This window comes from Dreissena polymorpha, chromosome 6 (genome assembly GCF_020536995.1).
Source record: "Dreissena polymorpha isolate Duluth1 chromosome 6, UMN_Dpol_1.0, whole genome shotgun sequence".
NCBI lineage: Eukaryota > Metazoa > Mollusca > Bivalvia > Myida > Dreissenidae > Dreissena > Dreissena polymorpha.
In genome coordinates, this window is record NC_068360.1 from 13211937 (window position 1) to 13236182 (window position 24246).

A 24246-nucleotide genomic window follows, 5' to 3' on the forward strand; every position below is an offset into this window, starting at 1 on the left:
AGATATTGTATCAAATATGTCTGATTGTGTGTTCAGATAGTGTATCAAATACGTCGGACTGTGTGCTCAGATAGTGTATCAAATACGCCTGACTGTGTGTTCAGATAGTGTATCAAATACATCTGATTGTGTGTTCAGATAGTGTATCAAATACGTCGCACTGTGTGTTTAGATAGTGTATCAAATACGTCTGACTGTGTGTTCAGATATTGTATCAAATACGTCTGACTGTGTGTCAGATAGTTTATCAAATACGTCGGACTGTGTGTTCAGATAGTGTATCAAATACGTCTGATTGTGTTCAGATGGTGTATCAAATACGCCTAACTCTGTGTTCAGATACTGTATCAAATACGTCGGACTGTGCGTTCAAAGAGTGTTCAGATACTGTATCAAATACGTCTGACTGTTTGTTATATAATGTATCAAATACATCTGACTGTGTGTTCATATATTGTATCAAATACGTCTGACTGTGTGTCAGATACTGTATCAAATACGCCTGACTGTGTGTTCAGATATTGAATCAAATACGCCTGATTGTGTGTTCATATATTGTATACTGTATCAAATACGTCGGACTGTGTGTTCAGATAGTGTATCAAATATGTCTGACTGTGTGTTCAGATAGTGAATCAAATACGTCTGATTGCGTGTTTTTATATTGAATCAAATACGTCAGACTGTGTTTTCAGATAGTGTATCAAATACGTCTGACTGTGTTCATATATTGTATCAAATACGTCTGACTGTGTGTCAGATAGTGTATCAAATACGTCGGACTGTGTGTTCAGATAGTGTATCAAATACGTCTGATTGTGTGTTCAGATGGTGTATCAAATACGCCTAACTCTGTGTTCAGATACTGTATCAAATTCGTCTGACTGTGTGTTCAGATAGTGTATCAAATACGCCTTACTGTGTGTTCAGATATTGTATCAAATACGTCGGACTGTGTGTTCAGATAGTGTATCAAATACGTTTGACTGTGTGTTCATATATTGTATCAAATACGTCGGACTGTGTGTTCAGATAGTGTATCAAATACGTCTGATTGTAAGTTCAGATACTGTATCAATACGTCTGACTGTGTGTTGATATATTGTATCAAATACGCCACACTTTGTGTTAAGATATTGTATCAAATACGTCTGATTGTGTGTAAAGATACTGCATCAAATACGTCTGATTGTATGTTTAGATGGTGTATCAAATACGTCTGATTGTGTGCTCAGATATTGTATCAAATACGTCTGACAGTGTTTTTCTTGCAATTGGCTGGCTTAAGTACTAATTATCTTAATCTTAAGACGCTAAGGCCACTGGCAATAGCTTAGGTTTCGGTCAACGAAATATATATGCGTAGGCAAAAAACAAACATGTTCCCATGGCCAAAGTTCTAAAAAACATTCTTCGAGAAACAATTGTGTTTTGATAAATTACAAATATAACTATCGTAATTGCCCACATTACATTACATAAGATAGATCAAAGGAATATATAATGTTATGAGCAAAATCACTGTAATGTACGGACTGTTTATGACGAATAACAATTATTTTGTTTTATATGGTTTCTACAAGTGTACACGTTGATTGTATGATTATTATTATTATTATTGATAGTGTGTATTATGTTGGATGAATCTTAATATATTTGAATGGAAGTACTCAGTCCAATTAATAACTATTATTCAGTTTTGCTTTTTTAAGTAAAACTTACTATTACTGGTAATTCGTGTAAGCTTCTATTTTCCGACACTAGGAGGAGTTTATTGATAATTTGAGCGTTGTTCTGAGAAAGCTGGGCTTAATGCATGTGCGTAAAGTGTCATCCCAGTTTAGCCTGTACAGTCCACACAGGCTAATGAGGGACGACACTTTTCGCTTGTATGGTATTTTTAGTTTCAAGGAAGTCCTTCCTTACCCAAAATCAAGTTCCGGCGGAAAGTGTCGTCCCTGATTAGCCTGTGCGGACTACACATGCTAATCTGGGATGACACTTTACGCACATCCATTAAGACCAGTTTCCTCAGAACAAGGCTCATTTCTGATACAGAGTTTGCTTGCTATAACCGAGTCTGAAGAATACTGGTGGGGTCACATAACCTAGAGCAGCAGCAGTAGATTTGAAGCAAAGAAAAACATTTGGGCCGCCACACATATTGTGGCCCTTCAATGAAGCGTTAAGAACAAAATGTCAATATAAAATCGATATTAACAAACTCCTTACCCTAAGTTTTGGATCCACCCGATTTCTTTTAATTTTTTCGTCAAATATAAGGTACACAATTTGTTATATACCATATTATCTGTATTGCCACCAATACACACTGTACATTACAAAACTAGAAAACATATAACCACCATCATATTCATCTTTATCTTTTTAACAACAACAACATCAATTAGTATTTATTATTTCCTACTTCTGCTGTAGTCAGTACCGCATTTTAAATATATATCTGCAACAGACAAGTTTGCTCACAATTGTGCAATACAAACCAATAGCCTTATTAATATTGAATACAGACTTTATGAAAAAGTATGTGCATTTTATATTGAATTGTTACTGTGAAGTTCAATTTAAATATACATAACCAGCTATTTTAAGGTGTCAAAACATATGCAAACACTTCACGCGGCAATTCCCAATGATAAAAGGCCGTAAATTACCCAGCGTTAATGTTACATTGCAGTTTTGTACGCCCTTGAGTGGGTACTCATACATCTAAAACCATGGCATCAACATCTGCATGTTCAATTAAAATGCCGCTATTTATTTTAAACGAGCATCGATTTTATAATATCATAAAGAGCGACGTCCCTCGTATGATAAAGATTGTACACTGTAAACCTAACATGCATGCTACTAATTGCTTTCTAAACAAATATAATCTTATTTTTCCTCTCCACAATAACGTTTTTAATAGTCGGATAGAATAATGAAGTACTAAACGGCCGTTCTGAACATGATGTAAGCTGTTGCTGCTGCCACTGGTGTTGCTGATGGTATAACTATTCATAAGCCAACGTGGGTTACTGCAATGTTTAAGCTTATGCGTATGCCGGAAAGATAACAAAAACAAGTTAAAAAGAATCGTTATAACCGAATTGAAAACCAGATGTTTTTATTGATTACAATTTGTGAGAACCAAACCTTGATCATTAGAACTCACACAATATTTGTACAGTAGTAACTTTTGTACACACTGGACTATTTTAATTGTTATCAAGTAATGGAAACATGCGTTTTAATAATTGTATGAGTATTGGACAGTGTTGTGTTATAAGATGATACGATGAACTTTGTTTGAACCTAAGTGTGTCTATGAGAAAAACAATGCCATTAACCTTACATTGTCATTAACCGTGCTTTAAGCCAAAACATCGATTGTCTGTCCAAGATGGGACTGGTGTACATTTTAAGAATTAATAGTTTTTGTCAGATCATAAAACTAGGCCGGTGTGTAAACGAGTCCCGGCTGGGCCGCTTCGAGGGATCTTGTTTCTGGATCTTCACAACATTCTGTGCCGGTTGCTGTAAAATCAATGCTAGAACATCTCCGGTAACTCACACTGATGTATGTCTAGGGTTTGATGTCAGGAGTATTAGACAACACCGTACAATATCACGCGATATAATTATATATACTAAACAAAGAAGAAACAGTTTTTGAAAACTGTATATCAGGTTGTCACAGTTCCATATGAAGACTCTAAATAATGATAGATGAGGGTCCTTTAACTACGCAAGACAAAATTATACAACAAAATAAACTGTTAAAGACCAACGTTAAATGTATCCACAGTATAAAATAACATCCATATTACATAGTTTATCCAAAAATATAATGATCACAAATAATTGCAAAGTAAAATATGCCAAAATAAATATATATAGTTATTGCATATCAACTGATACGCTGATAAGTAAACACGCATATAAAAGGTATTTACCCAGAACAATTTCAAAATGGTCCGAGAGACATTACATTTCATATTAGTTTTTCATAGTTTTTCCATGTAATTTGCAGAACGTCGTTGAAACCTTTACGTTATATTAACCAGTAACTGCACTTTCTGGTATTTCCACGCCGTGTCAATAAAATCAGGTCATTTTAATTATTTATAAAAATGTTTAACTTCACGGTGTTTTCGTTATCTATGAATATTGTTAATAAAACTCGTGCTTCACTGAAGTAAAATAAGTAATACGTACTTTCTTTGCATGGTCATGACGTGTATTTTTTAATAAGAATAACTATCTTTTTGTTCCTCCGGTGAACTATAACTTTGCAATATCGTCCGTTCATGTGCCGACCACAAACAAACGGGATCCTGGATTTCTATAAAACTTCTAAGATTCTTGGATCAAACTCAGTATAGTTGTAACAGATTAGTGTACACAACTTTTTGTATTTTCACCAGAGGTAAAATGCAAGGTTTAATAACAATCTAACACATCTTAATATTGTAATTACTCAAAATGTACATAAGATGTTATCATGATGCTTGGTATATACATTTCACAATGTGGTTTCCTTTTGTGTTTCTAATTATCGATTCTTCTTCGTCCGTGGGTTAAGCCGTCCACAACCTACTGGAATGAATTTAATAATATATAAGCCGTTATTACGTAACATGTTATACATATTAAAAAGTGACGTCATGATTATATATTACCTTAAAATTACTTGTTATAAGATGTTTTCATTTTTGTTATGTTCGGAGCTTGGCATTGAATGCCTTTAATCGATAACAACTAATAAAGGGACTGTCAACCACGACGACGAAGAAAAGAAAAGTTGTAAAATTTGATTTTTTTACAATTATTAGTTTATATTGATTAAAATATCACGACTGGTATATTACATTACTTGAAAAAAGTTGTTTAGTTTTCATATTTTCAGTACATTCGGTAATAAATTTTACTGGGTATGTCTACCAGGTAACAACCAGTTAACTATAAATAACGCCAGTAGATTGATCATCATCGTCACGTGGTAAACCCATGAATGCAAATTGTGCATGCTTAGTGAATTGTATATATTATGTATATAAAATTATCAACCTACTTGCGTTATTTATAGTGTGTATATCGTTATGTCACCTATTTTCGCGATGTACTTTCGATTTCACATCGCGAAATTTTATTACCGAATATACTAAAATATATGAACTTTGTTCAAGTAATGTAATATACCAGTCGTGATATTTTAATCAATATAAACTATTAATGTTTAAAAAATACGGTATTTTAGAACTTTTCTTTTTTCGTCATTCTTGGTTGACAGTCCCTTTAATGCTCAATTAGAATAACACAATAAAAAGAATTAAAGGGATCTTTTCACGCTTTGGTAAATTGACAAAATTGAAAAAAGTTGTTTCAGATTCGCAAATTTTCGTTTTAGTTATGATATTTGTGAGGAAACAGTAATACTGAACATTTACCATGGTCTAATAAAGCCATTATATGCATCTTTTGACGATTTTAAAACCTAAAAATTATAAAGCGTTGCAACGCGAAACGATTGAATAATTTGGAGAGTTCTGTTTTTGTCGTTAAATTTTGTGAAACTACAAAGATTGCTTATATAAGGTATAAAATACGACAGGTATGTGTACTTGGCGGAATAGCTCAGTAGGCTAAAGCGTTTTTACTTTAGGACTCTGGCAGGACTCCAGGTCACTGGTTCGAAACCTGCTCCGGGCAATGTTCTTTTCCTTTTTTTAATTTTATTCTTGATTTTTTACTGGAGCTTTTACGATCCAATGTTTACATTTATCAATATAAAGCATTTAATGAATAAGTTAAAAAATGCCAAAATCTGTGAAAAGGCCCCTTTAAGTTCGCCCACTTGCACCATTTGAAATTATACTTTATATAAGTGATTATTGTGATTTCACATAAACACTTAGAGTAAGTAATTACTTGTATTTTAAGTAACAGTTAAATGACATGAGAAATAAAAGGTCCCTTTTATTTCTCATGTCATTTAACTTGTTACTTAAAATACAAGTGTACTTAAAAATCACTTTAAAAGTCCAAAAGTTATAAACATGAATCTTGAATATCATATAAGGAGAAATTTTAGGTTAATGTGCAATACTTTTTTTACCAAATGTTAACCGTTAAATGATTACAAACAACAAATCTTAATACGTCATATGACGAATCGACGTTACTCATGAAGATATAAATACTTTTTAAGTTTTTATTGTTATGTTTATACCGTATTAGCATTGAGTCGGTAATAGACTTCCAAATCAACAGCAACATAATTGGTATGTGTCTGTTACATGACAGGTATGCCTACAATCCCTTCTTGTTAGTTTGCATAATGCATTGTTGCAAATGGGTCTGAAAACATATACAATCTTACACGCACGTAAGTCGCGCTGACCACAGTTGATAAATACAATTCTTCTTTATTTTGTAATTTTTAATTATAGCCTTTTTCGTTTCAGTGATTCGTCTTTCACGACTGGAGTAATAAGAAGAACACGTGTGCACGATATATAAACTTACATGGACAATTTAACTCAGTTTTAAGATGTGTGTTAATAAAAACGCAAATCATTTTACAGATTTATATCTAGAGCCCATTTGTGTTGTTTACATTATTTTATTACGGAAGTAACACCCGACGTCAAAATCGTAGAGGGGATGACATGCACAACTTGTTCGAGAGTGTAATCTGGACATAACCGATATTGAGAAATTGATCAATTTGAAATTAAATAATTATTCCTAAACTGTAACATGAGTGTTAAAGCATAAAGCATTAGCCAGTGCTTTTAGTTCGTCAACAAATATAATCAATGGTACGGATGTATGCCATCTAATGTGAGTCTATTAATTACGAACGATTGGAATTTAAACAGGCAGCGACATAATCAAACGAACGCATAATCTTATGTTTACTGTAATCAGGCGCGTTTAAGCATCGGCAAATGGAGACAATAAGACATGGAAACAACATACAGGAGGATACTATCAACGTCAAGGAACTAGTGGAGATTAAGGTGTGTGATCTTGCTTTGCGCCCCCACTCACATCGCAACACTGAGTGTTGTAATGGATGTAAGTCAAGCAGCAGCTTTTCGAGGCCAGAGTGAAACGACTTGTTGCCTGGAATAACAAGCATGTTTGCTATCCGAGCTTACCTGGTTGCAAGTCTTTTTACGGCATTTCAGAAAGCCACGTTCTCGGCTTCTTTGCTAACCGGGCCCATATCCATTCTATTACTGGAACCTGTGTGTTCACCGGAAACAAAGTTGCTGAACTCTAAAATTAGGCAGGAGCTTGACTTGAATATGACATATGACATTTCTTGTGAATATGAAAGTAATACAAATGATCTTATAGATTTATTCTCGGAGGGATCTTATAACATTTACATTAGTTTTGTCGATTATGACTTAGATTGTTTACTGTTAAAATATTCAGAAATATATCGCAGAACGTTTATGACGCCATTTGGAAAATCGAGATACGCACTGGGTGAAGCAGCAAGCGTGTTTTCGCAAGGCGCAAGTTTCGAAGACATCTCGATCGCGTTGCGAATAGTACTTAAACACTTCCGATGGGGACATATCGCCATCTTGGCGGAATTGAACGAATATAACATGGCAATGTCTGCAGCAGCATTCATCGAGTTGACTCATAGTGGATTTGAGCCCCAAATGCAGTATATAAGAAATTCCTCCACCTTTGAAGAATTGATTATTGCTTTACAAAACGTCGAAGGCACACAAAAAGGTAAATCTGTATTTATACGTAACATTCTTAAAGCTTATGTTCTTATTGTTATGGGTCTGAATACGTTTTGTTTTATTTTAAAATGTGTTGGCGTGTTAATAATTTAAAGCTGAACTTTTGAAGTTTGAATTGCCGTAAAGTAGGCACCAGGTAAGTCATTTACTGTGCTTCAGTAATGTACGATCATCTGTTGTTGTTGTTGTTTCGATAACTGGATTTGCAAGATCATAAACCTGTGCAAGTATTCTGCCACACAAATATAAGCGTCATGTTTTTATTTAGATTTATGTTGGCACGTTATTGCAGCATAATAATAGCTTTCAATGAACTGTTTAACTCATCGATACGGGGTCGAACACTAGGTAGATGTCAAGTTATACAAATTCCTTGCAAATACTCTCAAAGTGACATGTCCAATCAGGATAAAACTTGGTCAAAATAGTTATGGACGGTTAAATTCTCATTTGCGAACACTCTGGATAACACATCTTTACATGATCAAGATGTAGCTTGAAAAACACGGCCGCTAGGGAGCGGACATTTTCCTGAAAGGGGTGTGAAGCAGACTGCAAAAACTCTGAAAGTCACATTGCTTGCTCAATATAATAAATAGAGTATATTTGTTCATGGCAGTGTAAGATCGTTTGTTATTTCACGAGTGATCATAGAAAATATATTATTTTCTATGATCACGAGTGAAATAACAAACGATCTTACACTGACATGAACAAATTTTCTGTTTCTTTTAAGCCCCTTTTTCAAGAAAATAATTACCAGCTATTTCCCTTTCGCTGAAAAGTTATCTTTGCTCCCGTGGCGTGCCTCAATACATTTCAATACACATGACGTCATTATCCCAGCGAAATTCTTTAGATAAAACCTTTAACTATGTAAATAAACGGTGAAAAAAGCATAAAATAAAAAGAAAATTTGTTGGATTCGGTGGCATATCGATTTTAATTCATTCGTGATCATAGAAAAATTGATATGATAATCTAAAAATATAAAAAGTAGTTTCGAAAATGTGTTATTTTCACCGGTAAAAGTTACAATTTGTTTATTTTCACAGCTGTTATTTCACTGCAAAAATGTCATATTTTATCATTTAGTATACAAGAATACCTCATCAAAACATTTGTCTAAAAACACATGACCGACTGATGGATGTGGCAGGTTTTTTGGTATGTTTGTGGTAACAACAATGATAATTTGGCTGAATTCGAACATTGGCAATGCTTGGCGACTTTCATTTATTGCAGAACACGCTAGAAGAATTATTTAGTGTGTAGTTTTACAGCAAATTAGTCAGATTATAATTCCCAAAGATATATCGTTAAGTTTGATTCTATAGTTCATTCGCGGTGATGACACAATATCCCTTTAATAGGAATAAGTGGCAAGTAGCCGATTAAATGCAACAACAATAGTAAGGCATGTGATTGAAGGATTATTGTATAATAATATATAAGAGTCTGAGCAAGATGGCGTGTACTTTTTAATAATTAGTGGCAGATTTTACACATAGTCCGCTTAGTGGCTATTAACTTGAAATATAAATAATGCGGTTGAATATTGAGATGTTTGCGTTTACGGCGAAATGTTATCATTGAACATTTGAAATATGAGAATGTTGATAACAAACATCTATTGATGATCACACTCACACGTAAAAACACGTGTCAGCTCATATTTCTTCTCAACAATACGATGGCATTTCAAACACGTATCTTAAAAAGAACCTTGATTCAGCATTTTGTTTCTCAACATTTATCGATATTGTAAGCAATAGCGTGTTGTAAATTAAAACAAATATATTGATATTCTGTACATATATTTGTTTATTCAGTCGTGAATGGTTGTAATGTGATTGATCAGCATTGACGAAGCACAGAGAATCTATTCGTTTATTCCTAATATCGTTGTTACTGCACAGTGCTTTCTCCTTGACGCTAATAAGCAAATAATGTCTGAACGTTTATATCAGCATCTATTCTCGTGTATTAGGAATGACAAGCGAACGACCAATTATTGAGGTGACCAGTAGCTGCAACTGCGTCTTCACGTGTTAAAGCTGTGAATATCATTTGCATTTCTGTTCAATGAGATAACTTGGAATCACGACAAACAGAACATAATTTCTTATTGTGCAATATTTCTGGCCCAAGTCTTTGGTGTTGCTATACAGATAATTGATTATGATTCTAAAGGCGAAGTGATCCAACAAATTAAATTAAACTTTAAAACCATAAAAAAAACGTTATTTATTTAGCATTTGGTTATATTCATTTGATTTATCAACCGTAAGTTCGACTGGTATAGTGTAATGTCACATGATCTTGGCGCGAACAGTCGTAATTTTCGATTGGGAAAGAAATTTTGGATTTTTTAATTGAATTAATTTGCCTTATAGTGAGATTTTATTGCTTTTTATGTGCAATGTATGCTTTATCAAGATGTTTTATTGAACGATGTCAAAAACGAGAGATAAAACGAGCAAAGAACGAAACAGTATATTAAATTTTGTTATGACCCATACGTTGTACTATATAGACACATGCCAATATTTTGTATTATATTTTGTGTATTAAGACGATGTACATTTGTATAAGTCTTAATAATCTGTCTATTATGTCCTGTTCTATACAAAAGTGAAAGGAGATAATGTTTAATAAAGTACACAACTGTTGAAGCAATCTTTATCATGTGTTGTATTTAGGGTGGCATTCACAAAGCACATCTATAAATAACATAAATCATTAATCTTAAACATGGGAATCTGGTTATCATGCACTGCTTTGTTTGCGACTTTGCACACCACGCATTTTAGCATGCATATTTTTCACCCAAGCACGTTCTATGTACGTTTCATAACGTTTCATAACGTTTAATACACTATAATTTAAGAACAACTCACACGTTGCAAGGGTTTATTAATTATGTTTTTCCACAAGCATTGGAAGTAGTGCTTTACATTGTTGTATTATCAATCAATCCTTGATTGTAAAACATTCCATACACACGAAGACTTATATGATTAACAGATTGTTCGTATTGAATTACATCGAGTACGGAAATGAGAAAATATTTCAAAGAACACCCAGAGAAAATGCGTCTTCTTGGCATGAAAAAACGCTTTACATTGTCGTAGATATCATTCATATGGCTTGAGATGTTAAGACAAAAAAGCGTAAAATAGCATTCGATTGGGAAACTTCAGTTGTCTCTTTGATATTAATATCTATCAAAATGTTCAAGGTTCAAAGATTTTTTCCTTGTACATGGTGAATACAATATTTTAGACATTTATATAAAATAGTCATATGTATGTTTATAAAATAGTTAAAGATATACATATACAATAGTTATAGATAGGCATATAAAATAGTTGTAGATATGCATATAACATAGCAGAAGATATGTATACAAAAATAGTTATTAATGTGTATATAAAATAGTTATAGCTATGATTATGAAATAGTTATAGATATTTATAACAATAGCTAAAGATTGGTATATACAATACATGTACTTATAGATAGGAATATAAAATGCTAATAGATATGTAAAAAATGTTAAGTGTATAAAAAGTATAGTAAATAAAACTCATATTGATTTTAAAAACCATAAAAAGGCTGATCTAAATGTACTTATATTTTCTTTCAAAAGCCATTTATGGGACAACAATTACATGTGAAGCTGCCATCTGTATAAAATGTAACTGTGCAGAATTATAAATATGTTTTGCCTCACTTTACTGTCTTCATTAAAATCTGTGCTTATTAATCAACCTATCTCCTTTAATCTTTTTTAAGTAAGACATATTGGATTTACTTTCTCAACCGCAATCATATCGCAAAACAAGAGTTTGTTTGAGATAATATTGCAAAACAATAGTTAACATTTAATATATATATGAAAAGTTAGCAGACATACACTTTACCAGAAGTAAATATTGTGCTGACGAAAATGGTGTGAATTACATGTAAATCGGCTCAAGCAAGATGAATTGAACTCATACTCGTAAGGGGAATGTTATTTTACGCATAATTTTCAATATCGAAGTAATTATTTGTCCACATGAACTTGTGAAGCAGTTCTAAAATTGTACAGGCAGTATAGTCTGGCGACGTTATAAACAGAATATCGATAAGAAAATATCGTGTATTCAATCTACAGAGATTGAATCACATAACTCATTGTAGGTTTAACAATCAATTTGTCTTCAAAGAACTGTTTGAAGTAATTTTCGCTAGAATGTGCACTCTCGATTGGTTAGCCTTTTAAACTTAAAGGGACTGTCAACCGCGATTGACGAAAAAATAAAAGTTATAAAATACCGTATTTTTATACAATTTTTAGCTTATATTGATTAAAATATAACAACTGGTATATTACATTACTTGAAAAAAGTTGTTAAGTTTTCATATTTTCAGTATATATTCGGTAATAAATTTTACTGGGTACGTCTACCAGGTACCTACCAGTTAACTATAAATAACGCCATTAGATTGATCATAATCGTCACTTGGTAAACCCAGGAATGCAAATTGTGCATGCGTAGTGAATTGTATATATTTTATATATAAAATGATCAATCTACTTGTGTTATTTATAGTGTGTATATCGTTATGTCACCTATTTTCGCGATGTACTTTCGATTTCACAACTTTTCTTTTTTCGTCAATCGCGGTTGAGAGTCCCTTTAAAGAGTGTGATAAAAGCATGATTTCGCAGTCAAAATATTATTAAAACCAATCAAAACATGTATTGTGCTTGGCAACAGTCATAACAACGTTAATTGTGTATGGCGTTGAGCCGGCTGTACGTATCGCACATTGCATGACTGTCAAAATTCATGTAGAGTTTATACAATAAAACAGAATCACAATATGATGGAAAGCTTTAGAATGGAAACGTTTGCATGAACAGACGTTGACACCAACAATATCCAACCTTTTAGCTTACGTGTCAGATGTCCTTTAAAAACTGATCAAAACAAAATAACTAAAGGAAGTAACCAGATATCTATATCGCTAGATGTAACAGTAACCGGATATACATGTCGCTAGATGTTGCAGTAACCGGATATACATATCGCTAGATGCTGGAGTAACCGGATATACAAATCGCTAGATGTTGCAATAATCGGATATACATATCGCTAGATGTTGCAGTAACCGGATATACAAATCGCTAGATGTTGGCAGTAATCGGATACACAAATCGCAAAATGTTGCGGCTACTGGATATTCATATCGCTAGATGTTGCAGTGAGCGGATAAACATATCGCTAGATGTTGCAGTAACCGGATATACATATCGCTAGATATTGCAGTAATCGGATATACATATCGCTAGAGGTTACAGTAACCGGATATACATATCGCTACATGTAAATGTTGCGGTAACCAGATATACATATTTCAAGATGTTGCAATATTTTTTCGAAATCGAGGCTAAGCACTGGCAAATATAAAAATGGCCTCAATATTATTGAACATGTCCGTCGTCATTCGTTATTGTATTGCTATTTACTCTAAATGCAGTCGTAACGAGTGAATCGATTGGCAAAATTATGCATAAGAAGAAAAAAGCTTGTATACCGCAATTATTGTCTTGTCATATACTCAAAACATTATGGATAGTTTCCAATGGCACTGCCGTGACCCTTATGAGCATTATGAGCTGGAAGAAATGACGTTAACAATCGAAAGATAGCGATCAGCGAGCCATATGCTATAATATTAAGACTTGTGGCAGCGGAAACAGATCAAGTGGCATAATGAAACTTTATGATTTCTGCATTTTTCTTTCTTGATTGTTATCGGTGATGACCTTCCTTGTTGAAGATGCACAAAAGTTGTGAATAGACAACCGTTAAACGTGATTTGAGTTTGATTTCAGAATAATTCTTCAATGGATAAAAGACATTTCAAAAAGTGAAGCAATGAAACTTGACCAGAATAAAGGTGCAGATTTTCAGACTTCTTTGATACCATAAACGAAAAAAGACTTACGATATTTTAATAAATAAGATAATAAAGATATGCAAATGCTTAAGTACCTGTTACATTTCAATAAACGCTCCAACAGATATAACATGTTAGAATCAGTTACATATTAATATGCTTGTTTAAATACTGAATGCATTCAGCGGGAAATGAACAAGGCGTCAAAGAGCCACACACCTGACAGACTGTCAGAAAATGAAAGCTGTCATATAGAACCACTGGACACTTCATCCATTCGCAAAAATCAGTGTCCTGCAAAGAATAACATGCATAATGGACATAGCATACATGATCTGCCAGTGTGCTGGCAAGTTGCATACAGATTAAGTAGCGATAAGTGATTTTCAAAACGCTTGTTTTAAATTTCATGTATAATTCAGTTTTATTAAAACTCTTTTGGGGTGAAGGAAATTATTAATTTCAAAGCTATGTGTATTTGCTTGCTCGTTTTCACCTCGTGCACAGTATGTAGTGCTCGGTATAATTAATGATTTCAATAGAGTTGGTATCGGTCATTGACACATTGAGAAAAAATTATATGAAGCTCACTATAGACGATGTGCATTTTTGAAATCTATATGTATGTTTAGCCTAAGTTAATTTCCATCTAACATTCGAAAATCATTTTAACCTTAAAATAGATTCCAAAAATGCTTAATTTTTAAAATGTTAAAACTTCATATATTGGACAGAATATGTAGCATTAACGAGTGTTTGTGAACCATTCATTATATTCTTGTTTTGCGATGAAAATACAACACCACACATTTAAGATTTTAACGTTTGAAAAGGCACTGTTTTTGTTTTAATTAACTCCTGTGATAAGATAATTACATTTAACCTTTTTCCCTAGATGCCACAATTACCTGCGGAAATATGTAAGTTAACGTGTCCTTAAAACATTTAAAACCTGAATTCGCCTTCGGCTCACCCGATAAATTTCTCCGACTTGCCAGATAACCATTCTCCATCCACGTCACCAACCTATTATTCACTATACACATGTATATCCTGGCACATGCCTTTAAATCAGCCCGATAACCAGGTAACCTAATATCCCCAAAGATTTTAAGCTAGATGACCACGTGACCTCGAATATCCGTCAGTTGCTCTCCGCGCATGCGCTTTTCTATTTTCTATTAATAAAATATTCGTTTTTTTTCCTATTTAAAATACCAAATACATGTAAAGTACTGTTTGTTTAAACATTATTATTTAAACAGCATTGTTTTGTCTTTGTGTATTGAATTAATGACGATTAACTCGATTTATGTGTTGTTAAACAAGATGGAAGTTAGCATAAGCGCTTTGCACGACGTGACGTCACACTGTTTTTGTTTTTTCCCATATTAAATATGTAAACACAAAATACTCGAAAACTAGATATTTTAGAAACATTTCAACAAATGTTGTAAATATGACAGGATAAATAGAATAATAGGTCGGCTCACCCGATAAATTCCTCCGACTTGCCAGATAACCATTCTCCATCCACGTCACCATCCTTTTATTCTCTCTCTCTCTCTCTCTCTGGTTTTGTGCTATTTATGTGCGTTCACTGTACTTCATATCAAGTGATCAACACTCTTACCGAAGAGTATATGAAACTATTTTTTCTATATTTATAAGGAAAATTTTATGCGTTTTTTAGGGGTGTGAAGAAGACTGGGAAAATTCTGAAAGTCACATTGCTTGCTCAATATAACAACACCTCATCAAAACATTTGTCTCAATTATATCTCGATTCAGTGAGATTGTTTTTAGGCGTCGTTGAAAAAAACCCACATGACCGACCGATGGGTGTGGCATGATTTTGTATGTTTGTGGTAACAAAATTATAATTCGGCTGAATTCGAAACGAAACTTGTCAATGCTTGGCGACCATTTATTAGAATACACGGTAGAAGAAATATTTAGTGTCTAGTTTCACAGTAAATTTGTAAGATTATAATTTCCAAAGATTTATCGTCAAGTTTGATACTAGTTCATTCGAGGTAAAACAAGATGACACAATATCCCTCTAATAGAAACAAGTGGCAAGTAGCCGATTGAATGCAACAAAAATAGTAAGGCATGTGATTGAAGGATTTTTGTATAATAATATATAAGAACCTGAGAAGATGGCGTGTACTTGTTATTAATTAGTAGCAGATTTTACACATAGCACGCATAGTGGCTATTAACTTGAAATATAAATGGTGCGATTGGATATTGAGATGTTTGCGTTAACGGCGAAACGTTATCATTGGCCATTTGACATATGAGAATGTTGATTACAAACATCTATTGATGATCACACTCACACGTAAAAACACGTGTCAGCTCATATTTCTTCTCAACAATACGATGGCATTTCAAACACGCATCTTACGAAGAACCTTGATTGAGCATATGTTTTTTCTCAACATTTATTAATGGTGTAAGCAATTATGTGCTGTAAATGAAAACAAATATACTCATGTTCTGTACATATATTTGTGTATTCGTCATAGATGGTTGTAACGTGATTGATCAGCATTGACCAAGCACAGAGTAGAATATGTTCGTGCATTCCTAATATCGTTGTTACCGCACAGTGTTTTCTCCTTGACGCTAATAAGCAAATAATGTCTGAGCGATTATATCAGCATTAATTCTCGTGTATTAGGAATGACAAACTGACGACCAATTATTGAGGTGACCAGTATCTGCAACTGCGTATTCACGTGTTAAAGTTGTGAAGATCATTTGCATTTCTGTACAATGAGATAACTTGGCATCACGACGAACAGAACATAATTTCTTATCGTGCAATATTTCTGGTTTAAGTCTTAAGCTGCTATACAGATAATTGATTTTGATTCTTAAGGCGAAGAGATCCGACATATTTTATCAAACGTTTATTCCATAAAAACGTTATTTATTTAGCCTTCGGTTATATTCATCTGATTTATCAACCGAAAGTTCGACTGGTATAGTGTAATGTAACGTGAACTTGGCGCGAACAGTCGTAATTATCGAGTTGGAAAGAAATTTGGGATTTTTTAATTGAATAAATTTGCCTTATAGTGATATTTTATTGCGTTTTATGTGCAATGTATGCTTTATCAAGATTTTTTATTGAACGATGACAAAAGCGAGAGATAAAACGAGCAAAAAAAAAAAGAAACAGTAGATTAAATTTTATTATAACCAATACTTTGTAATATATAGACACATGACAATATTGTGTATTATATTTTGTGTATTAAGACGATGTACATTTGTGTAAGTCTTAATAAACTGTCTTTTCTGTCCTGTTCTATAAAAAAGTGGAAGGAGATAATGTTTAATACAGTACACAATTGTTGAAGCAATCTTTATCATGTGTTGTATTTAGGGTGGAATTCACAAAGCACATCTATAAATAACATAAATCATTTATCTTAAATATTGGAATCCGGTTATCATGCAATTCTTTGTTTGCGACTTTGCACACCACGCATTTTAGCATGCATATTTTTCACCCAAGCACGTTTTATGTACGTTTCATAACGTTTCATAACGTTACACTATAATTTAAGAACAACTTTCACGTTGAAAGGGTTTATTGAGTATGTTTTTCATAAGCATTGGAAGTAGTGCTTTACATTTTTGTCTTATCAATCAATTCTTGATTGTTAAACATTCCATACACACGAAAACTAATTTGATTCACAGATTGTTCGTATTGAATTACAGCGAGTACGGAAATGAGAAAATATTTCAAAGAACACCCAGAGAAAATGCGTCTTCTTGGCATGAAAGAAAAAACGCTTTACATTGTCGTATATATCATACATATAGTTTGAGTTGTTAATACCAAAATATGCGTAAAATAGCATTCGATTAGAAACTTAAGTTTTCTTTTTGATATTGATATCTATCAGTATTTATCAAGGTTCAAATATTTTTGTTGTTCCTTGTACATGGTGAATACAATATTTTCAGACATTTATATAAAATAATCATAGGTATGTTTATAAAATAGTTATAGATATGCAAATACAATAGTTATAGATAGGCATATAAAATAGTTGTAGATATGGATATAAAATAGCAGTAAATATGTATACAGAAATAGTTATAAACATGTATATGGAATAGTTTTAGCTATGATTATGAAATAGTTATAGATATGTATAAAAATAGCTTAATATTGGTATATACAAAACATGTACTTATAGATAGGAATATAAAATGCTAATAGATATGTAAAAATATGTTTAGTGTAGTAAAAGTATAGTTAATAAAGCTCGTTTTGATTTTAAAAACCATAAAAGGCTGATCTAAATGTACGTATATTTTCTTTCGAGCAGAATTACAAACATCTTTTGCCCCATTTTACTGTCTTCATTTAAATCTGTGCTTATTAATCAATACTGCCTCCTACAATCGTTTTAAGTAAGACATATCGGCTTTACTTTCTCAGCCGCAATCTTAACGCAAAACAAGAGTTTATTTGAAATATTATTGCAAAACAATAGTTAATACTTAATATATATATGAAAATCAAGCAGACATACACTTTACAAGAAGTAAATATTGTGATGACGAAAATGGTGTGAATTACATGTAAATCGGCTCAAGCTAGATAAATTGAACTCATATTCGTAAGGAGAATGTTATTTTACGCATACTTTTCAATATCGAAGTAATTATTTGTCCACATGAACTTGTGAAGCAGTTCCAAAATTGTAGAGGCAGTATATTCTGGCGACGTTATAAACAGAATATCGATTAGAAATTATCGTGTATTCAATAAACGGAAATAGAATCGCATAACTCATTGTAGGTTCAACGTTCAATTTGTCTTTAAAGAAGTATTTGAAGTAATTTCCGCTAAAATGTACACTCTTAATTGGTAATGCCTTGTTAACTTAAAGAGTATGAGAGTATGATAAAAGCATGTCAGATGTCCTAAAAAAACTCTTCGAAACAAAATAACATAAGGAAGTAACCGGATATACATATCGCTAGATGTTGAAGTGACCAGATATATGTATTGCTAGATGTTGCTGTAACCGGATATAAATATCACTAGATGTTGGAGTAACCGGATATACAAATCGCTAGATGTTGCGGCTACTGGATCGCAAGATGTTGCAGTGACCGGATATACATATCGCTAGATGTTGCATTAACCGTATCTACATATCGCTAGATGTTGCAGTGACCGGATCTACATATCGCTAGATGCTGCATTAACCGGATCTACATATTGCTAGATGTTGCAGTAACCGGATCTGCATTTCGCTAGATGTTGCAGTAACCGGATCTACAAATCGCTAAATGTTGTAGTAACCCGATAAACTTATCACTAGATGTTGTAGTAACCGGATTTACCTTTCGCTAGATGTTGCAGTGACCGGATATACATATAACTAGATGTTGCAGTAACCGGATATACATATTGCTAGATGTTGCAATAACCGGATATGCATATCGCTAGATGTTGTAGTAACCGGATTAACAAATTGCTAGATGTTGCGGGTACCGGATATTCATATCGCTAGATGTTTCAGTGACCGGACATACATATCGCTAGATGTTGCAATAACCGGATAAACATATCGCTACATGTAGAGATTACAGTATCCGGATATACATGTCGCTAGATGTTGCAGTAACCGGATATACGTATCGCTAGATGTTGTAATAACCGGATAAATATATCGCTATATGTAGAGATTGCAGTAACCGGATATACCGGCAAATATTAAAATTGCGTCATTATTGAACATGTCCGTCGTCATTCATTATTGTATTGATATTTACTCTGAATGTAGTCTTAACAAGTGAGTCGGTTTGCAAAATTATGCATTAGAAAAACAGCAGCTTTTATACCGCAATAATTGTCTAGTCATATACTCAAAACACTATGTATAGTTTCCAATGACTCTGCCGTGACCCTTATGAGCATTATGAGCTTGAAGAACTGACGTTAACATTCGAAAGATAGTGATCATTGAGCCATATGCTACAATATTAAGACTTGTGGCAGCGGAAACATATCAAGGGGCATAATGAAACTTAATGGTTTCTGAATTTTTTCTTTCTTGATTGTTATCGTTGAAGACCTTCCTAGTTGAATATGCACGAAAATTGTGAATAGACAACCGTAAAACGTGATTTGAGTTTGATTTCAGAATAATTATTCAATGGCTTGAAGCCATTTCTACAAGTGAAGCAACGACATGTGACCCGAATAAAGGTATAGGTTTTCAGACTTCTTTGATACCATAAACGACAAAAAGACATACGACACTTTAATAAATAAGATAATTAAGATATGTAAATGTTCAAGTACCTTTCACATTCAAATAAACGCTCGAACAGATATAAGCTGTAACACGCCGTCACACAAGAATCAGTTACAGATTAATAGGTTTGTTTAAATACTGAATGCATTCAGCGGAAAATGAACAAGGCGTCAAGGAGTCACACACCTGACAGACTGTCAGAAGATGAAAGCTGTCTTCTAGAACCACTGGACACTTCATCCATTCGCAAGAATCAGTGTCCTGTAAAGAATCACATGCATAAAGGACATATCATAAATGATCTGACAGTCTGCTAGCAAGTTGCATACAGATTGAGTGGCGATAAATGAACTGTCGACTTTTATTGTTCCGAGACAAACAGCGGCTTCCTTATAATCCTATTCGCCATAGACCCTTTGAGATAGGGAAGACCATAATTATATAGGTATTAGTTCATATTATGTTACCGTTTTCAAAACACCTGTTTTTAATTTTATGTAAAATTCATTTTGATTTAAACTCATTTAGGGTGAAGGAAAATATTAATTTCGAACGTTTGTGTATTTGTTCGCACTTTTTAACCTCGTGCCCAGTATGCGGTGCTCGGTATAATATAATAATTTCAATAGAGTTGGAACGGTCATTGACACATTGAGGCAAAATTGTATGAAGCTTACTATAGACCATGTTCATTTTTGAAATCTAAATGTATGTTTAGCCTAAGTAAATGTCCATCTAACATTGGAAACATCATTTTAACCTTTAAATAGATTCCAAAAAATGCATACTTTTTTGCATGTTAAAACTTCATATATTGGGCAGAATATGCTACATTTTCACTGCATCAAAGATAAGTTGTGAACCATTTTATTCTTGATTAAGATTTTAACTTTTAAAAAGGTACTATTTTTTTAATTTAATCGTTTTGTGTTAAGATTATTACATTTAACCTTTTACCCTAGATGCTACAATAAGCTGTGGACATATTTAAGTTAACGTATCTTTTAAACCTGTAAAGCCTAAATTTACAATATATATATATATATATATATATATATATATATATATATATATATATATATATATATATATATATATATATATATATATATTGACATTTGTGTTTATAAGTTGTGCAACAAAACTTCATATTTTCCGTAAAAGCCTGTATACAGTATAGAGAAACAAATCAGTTATGTCACGATGCATTACCGCAACTCCGGTCCTGTCATATTCCAAGTAATCTAAGTAAACGCTGCTTTCAGAGAACTATCCAATCCTGTAATAAGATTGCGTCGACCTTAATTTAATCATTAAGGCAACTCCCGTAGTTATGTGACAGACTATTTGATCATATCATGTTATATTTGCACTGTTGTGATTGAATTACTAGGATGTCAGCTATACGTTTGTCTACGCACAGTTGTTGGTCCCTGAATAAACAAACATATCCCCACACTTTCATTAGACAGCTGAATTATTTGCACTGAATCAGACAATATAGTGTAAAATACGTAAACGATTGTGATTGAACAAAATTAGTTTCATATTCAGACCGCTCGCTTCATTGGATCGATGCACATAAAAATGGTGTTCTAGAGATTTAATGATTTTTAATCACGTATCCAATTTTTTTTTTAACAAAGAAAAAGCAATACCATTTTTCCAGCACGGAATGTACTATTGTTGCAAATCTAGCCGAGCCCGATCAAAATTAAGTTCTCAAATATCAAATGCATATACTGTTTAGCCCCAATTTTCGCCGTTCGTCTTGTGCCGTATGATATGCGTCGTCAACATTTATCATGTGACACCCTAGAGGGTACATTTATTGCATATATATATATATATATATATATATATATATATATATATATATATATATATATATATATATATATATATATTTAAAGGTCAGAACATTGTTCCGATTATATATCGGTAGAGTTAAAAACAATGATTGGTAAAAAAACCTAGGCCAAAGGTCGTATTAAAAACAAAGCTTGTAAACCTTTTAGGGGTCATATATATATAGCACACTTTTCGTAAAACATGGTTAGAACATTTTGTCAATGATAGCACAACCGAGTTCAAATTGGGTCACGCGGGGTCAAAAGCCAGATCACTAGGTCAAATAAAAGAAACAGCCTGTGAACACGCTTGAATCCACATTAATGTAGTGTCTTCATGAAACGTGGTCAAAGCAAAGACAATTAAAAGAAAAACTTAAGAGCACTTTAGAGAACACATACATTGCTCAATCTTCATGCAGCTTTATTCGAATTTCGCCCTAATATAATCTCCATCGAGTTGGAAACAGGGTGACGTGGAGTCAAAAACTATGTTACCAGGTCCAATGAAAGAAAATTATTGTGAACACTGGAAGTCACAGTTGATTTGGCTCTATTTGAAATCTTATAAATTCTACCTGCTCAAAAGTTTCATGGGGTTTGAGTTGAGTGCCTCGGGGTCTCAGGCCCTCGGGTTTTATGTGCTATTCTATGTGCGTTTACGGTACTTCATATAAAATGATGAACATTCTTACCACATAGTATATGAAACTATCTTTTCTATAATTATAAGGGACAATTTCTGCGTTTTTTATACTAAAATTTTAGAAATATTGCTGTTAAAGAAATGCAATGAAATTAAGTGTTTTATTTAGAAGTCTTTCATTGTAATTTTGCAAGACAATTATGTTAATTATATTCAATATATTATATATAATCAAATAAATATAAACCCTTCGTTTGTAAAAAGCGTTATTGAGAAGTTCTTAACAACTCAAATAAGTGTAGGTATTGAAAATGTGTAATGATACAATATCCGACCAAATTCTATCAAAAATTCTATCAAATTCATGCCGCAATTACAAAATACGTGTTGATGATCGGTTAACATATTTTTGTTTTAAATAGCCTATTTGTATTTATTTTTTACTGTTAAAGGTATATTAAATCGTAAAACACTGGCATTTGATAATCCTTCCGTTAATTGTCATCTACAAAGATTTATATTTTTGTGGTGGTCACCTGATACAAATGCTCGTTTCCGCAGCTTAGGATTCAACAATCCCTGTCAAACAAAATGTAGTACACGACACAGAAGAATCTCGTCGTGGAAGACCACTCCATACGTAAATCAATGTCCTTCAGATAACGTCACATCATCATCGTAACCGGCTTATCTCCACGAATCCATCTCTGAGTGCTTGCCCGGTGCCAACTTCCGTCTCAGGGTGACGCTCTTGATGTGGATTTATGTTGTCGCTGATATTTTTATATGTGTGTGTTTTCATTTAATGGAACACGTAAAAACACGAGTCAGCTCATATTTCTTTCCAACAATACGATGGCATTTCAAACACGTATCTAACAAAGAACCCTGATGCAGCATTTGTTTTTCTCAACATTTATTAATGTTGTAAGCAACTATGTGCTGTAAATTAAAACAAATATATTCATATTCTGTACATATATTTGTTTATTCGTCATGAATGGTTGTAATGTGATTGATCAGCATTGACCAAGCACAGAGTAGAATCTATTCGTTTATTCCTAATATCGTTGTTACTGCACAATGTTTTCTCCTTGACGCTAATAAGCAAATAATGCCTGAACGTTTATATCAGCATTAATTCTCGTGTATTAGGAATGACAAGCGGACGACCAATTATTGAGGTGACCAGTATCTGCGTCTTCACGTGTTAAAGTTGTGAATATCATTTGCATTTCTGTACAATAAGATAACTTGGAATCACGACAAACAGAAAATAATTTCTTATTGTGTAATATTTCTGGTCCAAGTCTTTGATGTTGTTATACAGATAATTGATTATGATTCTAAAGCCGAAGTGATCCGACAAATTACATGAAACGTTTCAACCATAATAACGTCATTTATTTAGCCTTTCGTTATAGTCATCTGCTTCATCAACCTCAAGTTTGATTGGTATAGTGTAATGTCACGTGAATTTTGGATTTTTTTTATTGAATTGATTTGCCTTATAGTGATATTTTATTGCTTTTTATGTGCAATGTATATTTTATCAAGATGTTTTATAGAACGATGTAAAAAAAACGAGAGATAAAAAGAGCAAAGAAAGAAACAGTAGATTACATTTTGTTATAACCCATACGTTGTAATATATAGACACATGACACTATTTTGTATTATATTTTGTGTATTGAGACGATGTACATTTGTGTAAG

At 33.0% G+C, this 24246-nt stretch overlaps 1 protein-coding gene across 1 annotated transcript in view; it reads left to right on the plus strand.

Annotated features, from left to right (window-relative positions):
* Positions 1 to 24246, plus strand: part of LOC127834295 (retinal guanylyl cyclase 2-like) — a 131482-nt gene that overhangs the window by 24200 nt on the left and 83036 nt on the right. Inside the window, exon 2 of the mRNA XM_052360016.1 lies at positions 6471 to 7764. Coding sequence (XP_052215976.1) covers positions 7149 to 7764 — 616 coding nt within the window. The 5' untranslated portion in view covers positions 6471 to 7148. The remainder of the gene's footprint in view (positions 1 to 6470; positions 7765 to 24246) is intronic.